General features: G+C 40.8%; 1 protein-coding gene across 1 annotated transcript in view; it reads right to left on the bottom strand.

Moving 5' to 3' along the window:
* The window catches only part of PCGF6 (polycomb group ring finger 6), a 34,518-nt gene extending 30,601 nt beyond the window's left edge, over positions 1-3,917 (bottom strand). The window contains exons 1-6 of the mRNA XM_040486324.1: positions 3,123-3,917; positions 2,206-2,305; positions 2,019-2,115; positions 1,160-1,215; positions 1,000-1,059; positions 5-113 (exon numbers count right to left, since the gene is read on the bottom strand). Coding sequence (XP_040342258.1) covers positions 5-113; positions 1,000-1,059; positions 1,160-1,215; positions 2,019-2,115; positions 2,206-2,305; positions 3,123-3,479 — 779 coding nt within the window. The 5' untranslated portion in view covers positions 3,480-3,917. The remainder of the gene's footprint in view (positions 1-4; positions 114-999; positions 1,060-1,159; positions 1,216-2,018; positions 2,116-2,205; positions 2,306-3,122) is intronic.
* Positions 3,918-12,005: the final 8,088 nt, after the last annotated feature.

Here is a 12,005-nt window from a genome sequence, read left to right on the forward strand (position 1 = left end):
TCACCCAATGAACTCTAGTAGTAAAGACATATCAAGTTCAGGTGGGATACGAAACACTGATTCTAAGACTTTCTTAGATCTTCCTTTGCTCGAAGGGACTGGCTGTGGAACAGCTATTTAAAAGCCAAACAAAAAAGTTGGGTTAGAAAAAAAATTTCATGAATTGAGATCTTTGAAAAATATTACACAGATATTATAACTATGTTGACTATTTAAAAGATGATAATGCACTCAATCTCCCTTTAATAACATTAAATAATCTGTCAAAGCCAGTGAAATTGCGCGTGGGGACCACTCCACAATGGAAGGCAGATATACAGGGTTGGTTTATCAGGGCCACAGAGAGGGCTCATAACACAACGGTTGTAGATAATCCTTAACAAGCACTATTGTGTGCAAGGGCTCAGGGGTCATGCTGAGCACTGCACGTGCAGATTCTCATTTAACCCTAATCAGGATCCCATGACATAGGTATACTGCTTTTTTTTTTTTTTACTTAAAACTGTAAAAAAAACGGAGATTACTGTTCAAGTGAGATTAGGCAATATATAGTACGTGGAAGAACCAGGACTTAAACACAAATTTATCTAATTTCTAAGCTATCACATCACCATCATCACAAAAACTGAACAGTTACTATGTTCCAGGCACTGTTTTAAGTGCTTTGTATTACTCAATGTATCCTCACAACAATTTTAGGAAGTACTATGATTATCCCTACTTTATAGATGAGGAGTCTGAGACATTGAAGTAATTTGTCAGAGTCACACAGAAAGTGGCAGGGCTAAGATCAATCTCAGACCATCTAGCTCCAGAGCCTGTACTCCTTAATTTTTATAATTAATTAAATTGAATTACACATCATTACTTTCATCATCTTTCTCGCTCTTTGATCATAAGAAAACAAGCTATCACCAAAAATAATTTCAAAGGGAATAAATTTCGTTAAGTTAGTGGTCTTTAATCTATAAATACATTATGGTATACACCCAAACTTACCAGGTTTAGGTACTTCTAGACCTCTTTCTTTATAGAAATCATGCATTTGCTTTTTTTCTCCTAAAAAATGATAAAACACAGACTAAATTACACTTAAAATGTAACTAGGAGAGTCAGCAGAGATTCTGGGGTTCACAACCATGTAATAAAATAAACTTACTTTCCTCTAGATTGATCACTAATTTGTACACTATGTCTTGTAACTGTCGGTCCAACCTAATAAAAGGAAAGGATGGAGAATACCTCAGAATTCAGCAAAATGCATTTTGGTACAGAGTGAGAATAACTGATGCTCTTTGTAAATAACTGCTTTCTCTTGGGAGTGGATATCTCCTTTTTCAGAGGTGAGTTACTTTTATAGTTAGCACCAGTTCTCAACTGAGAGAACCTCAAGTCATTAATTATATGTAATCATAAGTAATCACAGACTATTGAATGGTTTGCTAAATTGTTCCATGTGGACTCTCTTATTCTCCTGATAAGAATATGAACTTGAGTGCGGAAACTGGATTTTGAACTTCTGTGCATCATCTGCAAACCATTCTTCTAGAAAGATAGTAAAAACGTAATAGTATTTGCTGAACAAATGAAAACCAATCCACTTTTAATATTTTTCTTCACTTAGGAAACATAGTATGAACTGAAAATCTGAAAAAGCCACAATGACCTAGGACACACCGGTTTTTCTAAAGAGGCCAGTTGTTTCAGGCATCATTTTTAAAAAGCAGAATTCTAACTATCCCCAAATGACAAACCTAAACTAGCCACAGGAACTTGACTGATGGAATTAAAACCCTCAGAAAGAGAGGCCTGTGCTTATTTATTTATTTATTTATTTTTGGTCCCCAGAAGGTATCACAGTGCCTGGCACACAGTAAGTGTGTTAGATATATTTCTTCAGAGAATATGTGGTTGCCTTTTTGAAACAGGTCAAGAATTCATTCCCAACTACACAACTAGAAGTTTTCATTAAACAAAGTATATTTAAAATATAAATTTTACTTATATATTTTTCTTACCTTATGTTATAAAGAGGTTGTGTCTGATGTACTACTATGTTGCATTTTGGACATCTGTTGCTATAGTAAAAATGTCTTACAATGCAGCTTTTACAAACTGTTGAAAAATAAAATGTTTAAATTAGGATGCTTTGGAGACATTTCAAAAATTGAATGTATCATTTCAAAATGTGAACTATATACTTACATGTATGAAGACATTCTGTAATGGTAGTCGCATCTATTAAGTAACCTTTGCAAATGGAACACAAGATGTACGGGGTCAGTTCTGAGAGATTAATCAGGCGCTGCAAATGCAATGGAAGTAGTTTTAAAGTACAAGCCCTTGCCTTCTCAAATTCTTAAGCCATAATCCCCACATATCATTATGAACAATGTAACTTACTTTGCAACACCACAATATTACAGTACCTCCAACCCTTCAAAATACTTCTGAAAGTTACAATAACACAATATAAACCAATGTTTCAAAAAGACCTTATTCTCCTGGATATACTGCATACTGCCAGATGAGGAGCATCTTACTTTATGAAATACTTACAAAACGGTCAAACTTTCCAGATACAGGTGTTTACGTTTAATAGGTCAATTCTGACTGGCTAGGTGTATTACCCAACTTGATGAAGTATGCCCTACCACATTAAACAAACAAAACAAAACAAAAAAACAAAACAAAAACAACCATCCTTTTCAATTAGAGATTGACTGGATAGGGAAGAGTGTGCCATCCTCTCAACACCCTGTAGAAGAAATGGACTGTTTCTCGTCCGACTTGCAAGTTCCTGGAAAGAGAAGCACTGCACCCTACGCGCCCACCCGCCTGGCATAATTTAATAATGATTTACAGAAAGATCGAGTCGGACCCCGAGAGCCTAAGTGAGCGGCAGGAACCTCACAAAGAGTCGACAGGGGGTCGGACGGGGAAACAAGCCCAGTCCGCGCCACATGCCTGGGCAGGTAGAGCAGGGAGGGGTGGAGGTCGATGCGAGTGCCAAGGGCTACAACGGCGAGCCGGGTACGCGCGGCCCGGCCCTCGATGGGGAGGGCAGGCTTCGTCCCGGAGGCCCCTCTGCCCCGGCGTGGTCAGGCAGGGGCTATAAATACCTCCTCTTCGTCCTCGGAGTCCGGCCGGCCTCCCTCCAGCCTCAGCGAGAAGTGGCTCATCTCTTCCTCCTCCTCCTCTTCTTCTTCCTCCAGCTCCTCATCCTCTTCCAACTCGTCGTCCTCGTCCTCGAAGCGGCCCCGCATGCGGCCCAGGCTGCGCTCCGGCTCCAACTCTGGGGGCCGGGCGCCCGAGCAGCCGGGAGCCCCCGCCTCGGGCAAAGGCGGCGGGCCCTCCTCCCCCGCTGCGGGTGCCGGGGTGAGGGCAGGCGGGGACACGGCTGGCGGGGGCGGCATGGCCGCAGCTCCCTCGGCCCTGGCGGCTCCCGCGCTGCCCGTCGCCAACGAAACCCTCTCCATGCCGGGGCTAGAGGCCGGTCGAGACGAGACCCAACGGCTGGCTAGCGCGGGAGTACTGCCGACCTGCCTACGCTGCCAGTGCGCAGGCGCGAGAGACCTGCAGGGCCGCTGGGAAATGTGGTTCGCTGCCCTCACCTAAACCTGGGCGTGCACTGAGCCGTTCTGCATATAGGGTGGGGCCCATGGCCGCATTTAGAAGAATCAAGTTTTCACTTTGGAAGGCTGATGCTCTCTTCACTCCTTTTTAATTTCATTTAATTTTTAAGCAGTTTGCTTTTTTAAACTGATCTCTACACCAAATGGGATTTGAACTTACAACCCTGAGATCAAGAGTCCCGTGCTCTACAGACTGAGTCACTCGGTTGTCCCTCTTCACTCCCTTTTTTAAAATGATTAAATTGTTAAGCATATGACTTCCGCTCAGATCATGATCACATGGTTCATGGGTTCAAGCCCCAGGTCAGGCTCAGTGCTGACAGTTCAGAGCCTGGAGCCTGCTTGGGATTCTGTGTCTCCCTCTCTGCTGCCCCTCCCCCACTTGTGCTCTGTATCTCAAAAGTAAATTTAAAAATGTTAAAAAAAATTAAAATGACAAAATTGGTACCATTCCAGACAGCAGTATTCTGTCTGTATGGATTGATGCGCAGAGCACTGAAATAGGTGCCATCATGATGTCGTATTATGAACCATAATGACCTAAGTTTGAGTGGCGATTGCGCATTTCTTTCATCCAAGATTATTTCCATGAGGAAGTATGACATTTCTATTTTGAAATATGTAAGTTTATTTGGAGGAATTAAATCTTTTATTGCCATAGGATGGACATTTAATCACCATTTAAAGACCATCCTCGAGTCCCTATCACATAGAAGAAAGTCATTATATATACTTCAACAAATATTTACCAAAGGTCTATTGTAGCAGGAACTGAGACCTATTCATGCACTCCTACCCCCCACCCCCCAATTTTTTTATGAAAGAGATATGGCGTTGGTGTAGTTTATCCTTGCTAACATAGTGCCAGCTAATGTCATGATGCTTGTAAGCTGGATTCAGAAAGGAGTTAAAAGCTCCTTAACGAAATAATGCTGGGGGTGGGGGGATCACAATTGAGAGAGAATGTGTTGTCACTGAGTAAAATCAATGCTAATTTGGGAGTGGTGTACATACTTCTTAGGGAACTGGTGAGGAAATCAAGTCATTATGCTTATTTGGGGAAAACTGAACCTGACTTGATGAGCACCCATTGCCCCTGGACTAGACTCTCCCTCTCCCTCTGTAGTCGCCAAAATCTGGTCAAGCCTAAGATACTGAAGTATGCAAGATTCAAAAAGTGGAAGAAAGGAAATGTCTCCTCCTATATGGAAGAGTATAAAGCCTCGAGGAAGGGGGATGGGAACTGGACTAGGATATTGAAAGAGGACGGTTGAAGAGAGATTGAAAGGGACATAGACACCTGAGATAGTCTCCTTACATGACCCTAAAACTGTAAGAGCTTCCACCTGATTACATTATATAAAGGCATAGCTTTTCACCTTTCAACATTGTAAGACAAAATAATTACTTGTACCATGCGTTTTAATCATCAAATTTTGTAGTGTGGGGTGCCTGGGTGGCTCAGTTAGTTAAGCCTCCAACTCTTGATATCAGATATAGGTCTTGCTCTCAGTGTGGTGAGTTGAAGCACCACAATGGAGTCTGCACTGGGCGCAGAGCCTACTTTATTAATATTATATTTTATGTAGAGTGTGAAATATTGAGAATCCTCAAAATTTTAAAAATGTAATCAAGAATCTGCACATTTTCAAATCTGGCAAGCTAACTGAATTATGAACTTGCATTACTGCCACGGGGGGTAGCAGTTTAGTTAGTAAACAGAAATATCTGCAGGCTTTGTGGGTCCTAGGGTGTGAAAGGTAGTTTTATGTGTCATCTTGGCGAAGCTATAGTACCCAGTGATTCAAATACTTATCTAGGTATTGTTGTGAAGGTATTTATAGATGTAATTAACATCTACAATCAGTTGACTTTAAGTAAAAGATATTATCCCATATAATCTGAACAGATCTTATCCAATCAGTTGAAACCCTTAGGGGTAAAACTGAGATTCACCTGAGGAAGAGAAATTCTTCCTGAGGACTGCAGCATTAATCCTTCCCAGGAGTTTCCAGCATATTGGCCTGCCCTACAGATTTCAGATCTGCCTAGCAAGCCTCCAGGATTGTTTAAAGCAATTCCTTGTAATAAATCTCTTAATAAATATATGTGTCCTAGTACTTATGTTTCTCTGGTAGAACGACTAATCCATATGGTAAATGGCTTAACTATGTGATATTTATAATATGTGAGGCCTTCCAAAATGTATCTATTTCATAAAATGAGGATTTTTTTGTATCTCCATTATGATCTAAGTGTGTTTCCACATCAAAGTTATATTTGGGGCACTTACCTGGGACCTTTACATTTTGACAAGGCACCAGAATTGAATCATGTCCCAGATTGAGCCAGAACTCACCCTGAATGTTAACTTGTTAAAATTGTATAAATACAAAACAGCAGAAGTGGACCTACACAACGAGTAATTGCACTCCTTACATGATAATTAATTAGACTGACAGAGATGCTGTAGAAAAGATGAAACATCAGTATTAGAGGTTTTTTTGGGGGGGGGGTGCTTTGATATTCAAACAGAAGAGCCTATCTAGAGGTGCCTGCCTGGCTCAGTCAGTGGAGCATACGACTCTGGATCTCGGGGTTGTGAATTCAAACCCCACACTGGGTGTGGAGCCTACTTAAAAAAACAAGAGGGGCACCTGGGTGGCTCCGTGGGTTAAGCATCTGACTCTTGATTTGGGTGCAGGTAGTAATCTGGCAGTTTGTGAGGTCGAACCCTGTGTTGGGCTCTGTGCTGACAGCGTGGAGCCTGCTTGGGATTCTGTCTCCCTCTCTCTTTCTGTCCCTCCTCTGCTCATGCTCTCCCTCTCAAACATAAATAAACATTAAAAAAAATCATATCTAAAAACCGTTATGAAGGGCTCACACATTAATTAACTAGGAGATGGCAATTGTTGCTTGATTATAATTGTTGATTGTGAAGGATAGTGGGTCTCTGGGTACAAAATTGTTATTTTTATTTATTTATGTATTTTAAAAGCTTATTTATTTTGAGAGAGAGAGACAGCATGCAACCAGGGGAGGGGCAGAGAGAGGGGGAGAGAGAATCCCAAGCAGGTTCCTGTGATGTTGGCACAGAGCTAACTGAAAGCTCAATCTCACAAACCATGAGATCATGGCCTGAGCTGAGATCAAGAGTCAGACTCTTAACTGACTAAACCACCCAGGTCCCCTTGGGTACAAACTTTTTAAAGCAGATCCATGAGCAATATTGTGGGACTGGTTGGGGAATCAAGAAACCCCTAAATGTTCCTTGGGACTTGCAGCGATTTCCTGATACTCTTTGTAAATAAACAATTCACCAAAGTCTTTAATTTTTAAAAGCAGATTTAAAAAAATCAGGGGCACCAGGGTGGTTCAGTTAGTTAAGCATCTGACTTCATGATCTCATAGTTCTTGAGTTGAGCCCGTGTCGGGCTCTGGCTGGCAGCTCAGATCCTGGAGCCTGCTTCAGATTCTGTGTCTCCCTCTCTCTCTGCCCTTCCCCTGCTTGCACTGTGTCTCTCAAAAACAAATAAATAAACATTAAAAAATTTTGTTTTAGTAAAGGACTGGGGCGTCTCGCTGGCTCAGTTGGAAGGGCATGTGATGCTTGATCTTGGGGTCGAGCCCCATGTTGTATGTAGAGATTACTTAAATTTAAAAAATATACAAAGGATTTTATGGTATCAATATTCATTTCAAAAAAAGTATTATTAAAACAGTTTCAAATCATCAGATGAATATGTTATATAAATAATTAGATACAACTCTGACCCAAAATATAGACTCTAATCTAGGTCTAGACTTGATTTGTAAATATTATTATTTACCCTACTTCTTGTGCTGATTTGCTAACATGGTGAGGGTTCCTGAAACTCATAGCTTTGTCTTAATTTCAAGGATCACATGGCTAATGATCTAAAATTCTGCATTGCTGCTCAAGTCCTACAGATCATGTCTTCTGATGTTATACAACAAATTGTATTTGTGAAAGAAAATCAAACTTTAGATTCCTCTGAAAAGTCAGATTCCAAAGGTATTTAGCATCATAGTACCTTACCAAATTAAAACGTGTTTTTTGTTTGTTTTTCCAAATACCCCATCTAAAACAGACTCCTTAGAGTTCCATTATAAAGGTTTGTAAGAACTATACTAAATCTAATTAAAGGCAGTGGATGAATATACTCATTTGTTGTTACAAAATGTTGATTAGGTCTAGGCAAAATAATCTTTAAAGAACATTGTTGAAGGACACACACATCCCAATTTTGAAACTACTACAAAGCTACAATAATAAAAAACACTGTGGTACTAGCGTAATGATAGATGCGCAAATCAAATGGAATAGAACTGAGAAGGCAGAAATAAACCCTCACATTTGTAGTCAATTGGTTTTTGAGAAAGTTCCCAAAACAGCCAAAGGGGAAAGAATTTCAACAAATGGTGCTGGGATAACTGGATAGCCACATGCAAAAGAATGAGGTTGGACCCTTACCTCTTACCATATACAAAAGTTAGCTGAAATGGATGATCGACTTGGAGCACCTGGGTGGCTCAGTTGGTTAAGCATCCAACTTTTGATCTCAGCTTAAAAAAATTTTTTTAATGTTTATTTATTTTTGAGAGACAGAGAGAGGCAGAGCATGAGCAGGGAGGGAGCAGAGAGAGAGGAAGACACAGAATCTGAAGCAGGCTCCAGGCTTTGATCTGTCAGCACAGACCTCCATACGGGGCTCAAACTCATGGACCACGAGATCATGACCTGAGCCAAAGTCGGATGCTTAACTGACTGAGCCACCCAGGCGCCCCTTGATCTCAGCTTTTTAAAGTTTATTTATTTAGGGGTGCCTGGGTGGCGCAGTCGGTTAAGCGTCCGACTTCAGCCAGGTCACCATCTCGCGGTCCGTGAGTTCGAGCCCGCGTCGGGCTCTGGGCTGATGGCTCAGAGCCTGGAGCCTGTTTCCGATTCTGTGTCTCCCTCTCTCTCTCTCTGCCCCTCCCCTGTTCATGCTCTGTCTCTCTCTGTCCCAAAAATAAATAAACGTTGAAAAAAAAATTAAAAAATAAATAAAAAAATAAAGTTTATTTATTTATTTTAAAATTTTTAATGTTTACTTTTGAGAGAGAGAGCCAGCGGGGGAGAGGCAGAGAGAGAGGAAGACAGAGGATCCAAAGTGCGCTCTGCACTGAGAGCAGAGAGTCTGATGAAGGCTTGAACTCACGAACTGCAAGATAATGACCTAAGCCAAAGTTGGATGTCCAACTGACTGAGCCACCCAGGTGCCCCTATTTATTTATTTTGAGAGAGAGAGAGAGAGAGAGAGATTGAGAGAGAGAGAGAGAGAGAGAGAGAGAGAATGAGCTCTGTGCTCAGACATGGGGCTTGAACTCACAAGAAGTGAGATCATGACCTGAGCCAACCAGATCGGGACACTTACCCAACTGAGCCACCCAGGTGCTCCATCAGCTCAGGTCCTGATTTCAGGATTGTGAGTTCAAGCCCTGTGTTGGGCTCTGTGCTGGATGTGAAGCCTACTTAAAACACATACACACAAATGGATCATGGACTTAAGTGTAAAAGCTAAAAACAGTGAGGGTACAGTAGCAAATATGAAAATGATACATTATTTTTTTCTTTTCAAAATTATGTTTAAAGACTTGGAAGACAAAAAAAGAGGTCGTAAAAATTGTACAATAGAAATAATTCCTGAATAATAATAATAATAAGCTTTCATGTAAAATGACACTGAACCCAAGAAAGAAAGAGTAAGATTAAGCACAGTTTTTTTCTGACATGCTTTCATGAACCCACAGATACATGTCTGGTGCACATCATTATCATGTGTTAAAGAATGTTAGATAGCCCTTTTCTACCCTTAAAAAATAAAATAATAATTAAAGAGTTTGTGTGTGTGTGTGTGTGTGTGTGTGTGTGTGTGTGTGCTAACGAAATGTCTCCAATGATAGTTCTGAGAACCAAATATTTTAAAGTATATAAGGCAAAATTTTGTCACTTGGGGTAGGGGTATGGATATATGGATAGGTCCTAAATGTTGGTTTAGCTTAATTTAGACCAATAGACCAATTTAGACCTGCACAATAGGGCAACCCATTCTTCTTGGCTGAGACTACTATCAGGAGGGCCACTGAGGAAAGAAAAGGACTCAGCCTATGGCAAACCACTGGAAGATACTGAAACAGAGCAACAATCTCCTTAAGATCAGTTTGGGTCCACAGAGGTAGAGAGTCCTTTAGCCAACAGTTGAAAATGAACACTTTTACATATCTTGTATAAGTCATCCAAGCAACTGAGTGGGAGAGGAACAGAGAGAGAGGGAGACATAGGATCCGAAGCAGGTTCCAGGCTCTAAACTGTCAGCACAGAGCCCAACCCAGGGCTCCAACTCAAGAACTGAGAGATCATGACCTGAGCTAAAGTCGGCACTCAACCAATGGAGCCACCCAGGCACTCTTTAAGTTCTTTAAATTTATTTTTAATTTATTTAATTATTTAACTTTGTTTGTTTGTTTGCTTTAGAGAGAGAGCAAAAGTAGGGGAAAGGGACAGAGGGGGAGAGAGAATCTCAGGCAGGCCCCATGCTCAGCATGGAGCCCGATGTGGGGCTTGATCCCACAACCCTGGGATCATGACCTAAGCACAAATCAAGAGTCAGACACTTAAACAACTGAGCCACCCAGGCTCCCCAACTGTAAAGTTCTATATAGTAAATATGTTTGGCTTTATGGGACAGTTGAGTAGCCTCTGTTGTAGCTACTCAACTCTGTTGCTGTAGCACAGAAACAGCCATAGATAATATATAAACAAATAACTCTGATTTTGTGCCAATAAAAGTTTATTTCTAAAGAAAGACAGTGGGCTATAGTTTGCTGACCCCAACCGTAGAACAATTAATATCCTAGCATTAAGTGTGAACTACCACACCTGTCGATAGACCTGTGGAGAAAGTATAATAGGAGTCAACCGTAAGAAAATGGAGGTGGAGGGGAAGAGTTGCCTAAGCAAAGTGTGTGGCAAATGAATGGGAGATAAGTTGGAGACAGAGGCTTCAAGTAAGCAGCAGATTTGAACCAAGGGAAACTATTTGCATATTATTATAAATGAGGTGAGAAATCACTGAGGGGTTATAGGCATGTGAAAAATTTTTCAAGTCTTTTTTTACATTTCTTTATGTTTTGAGAGACAGAGAAAGGCAGAGCATGAAGGGGGGAGGGGCAGAGAGAGAGGGAGTCACAGATTCTGAAGCAGGCTCCAGGCTCTGAACTGTCAGCACAGAGCCCAACGCGGGGGCTCAAAGTCACAAACCACAAGATCATGACCTGAGCCGAAGTTGGACTGAGCCATCCAGGTGCCCCATATTTGTCTCTGTAATTTGATGGTAGAGAGAAAGCATGTCTGTGTGGGCCTAGATGGGAAAGATGCAAAATCCTGTGTTTGGCCTCTCTGGACTCTGCCAATGAACATCTTCCTGCTGCTTTTGCTCTGCATCCTTAGCTATAATATGCTTTAGCCTTGAGAATAACCTGCAATTGAGTCTTATGAATACTTTTAGTGAATTGCCAAACTTGAGAAGATTGTGGGATTTTTTAGAAAGGTTTTCTTATTTTTAAGTAATCTCTACACCCAACATGGGCTCAAACTCTCAACCCCGAGATCAAGAGTCACATGCTGTACTGACTGAGGCTGCCAGGTGCTCCAGTTGTGGGATTTCTCAAACACTTTTGAAAAAGACTCATACCTCACATCATATTCAAGATTCAGTCCCAAACCAATGAGAGAGCTCATTGGAAAATGTATGAGCTCTAGGGGAAAACATGGGTGAATCTTTTTTTAACTTAGGTGAAAGTCTATTTATGATTCAAAATCCAGATTCAATTAAATAAGTTGACATGTTTGACATCATAAAAAATACTTCTGCATGGTCCCCAAAATATAAACAGTATCAAAGACAATGGCCAAACTGGGAGAAAGTATTTGCAACACATATCTCAGATAAGGACCTAATATGCTAAACAGATGAAAAAAACTTAAAAATTAGGGGACAAAGATAAAACTTAATCCCACAAAGTAATATAAAAACAGTGCCAAAATATGAAAAGATGTTCAAACTCTCTAATGATAAGACAAAATATAAACTAAAATACGTATCAACCAATGTAGCTAAGATTACTGGGTTGTGATAATTAAGTGCTTCACTCTGTATTTCTCACTGAATACAGGTAAAAGCTTTGGACAGAATGCATGGAACAGCTATCTATTGACTCTAGAATGCAATTCGTAAGAGGCAGATTGGGGAAGGCAACCAGAACTCTAACTACAACTGAACCATCACTGCATTTCCCATTTTGTTT

Source organism: Herpailurus yagouaroundi, unplaced genomic scaffold, assembly GCF_014898765.1.
Source record: "Herpailurus yagouaroundi ecotype Mexico unplaced genomic scaffold, PumYag 163, whole genome shotgun sequence".
NCBI classification, from domain to species: Eukaryota; Metazoa; Chordata; class Mammalia; order Carnivora; family Felidae; genus Herpailurus; species Herpailurus yagouaroundi.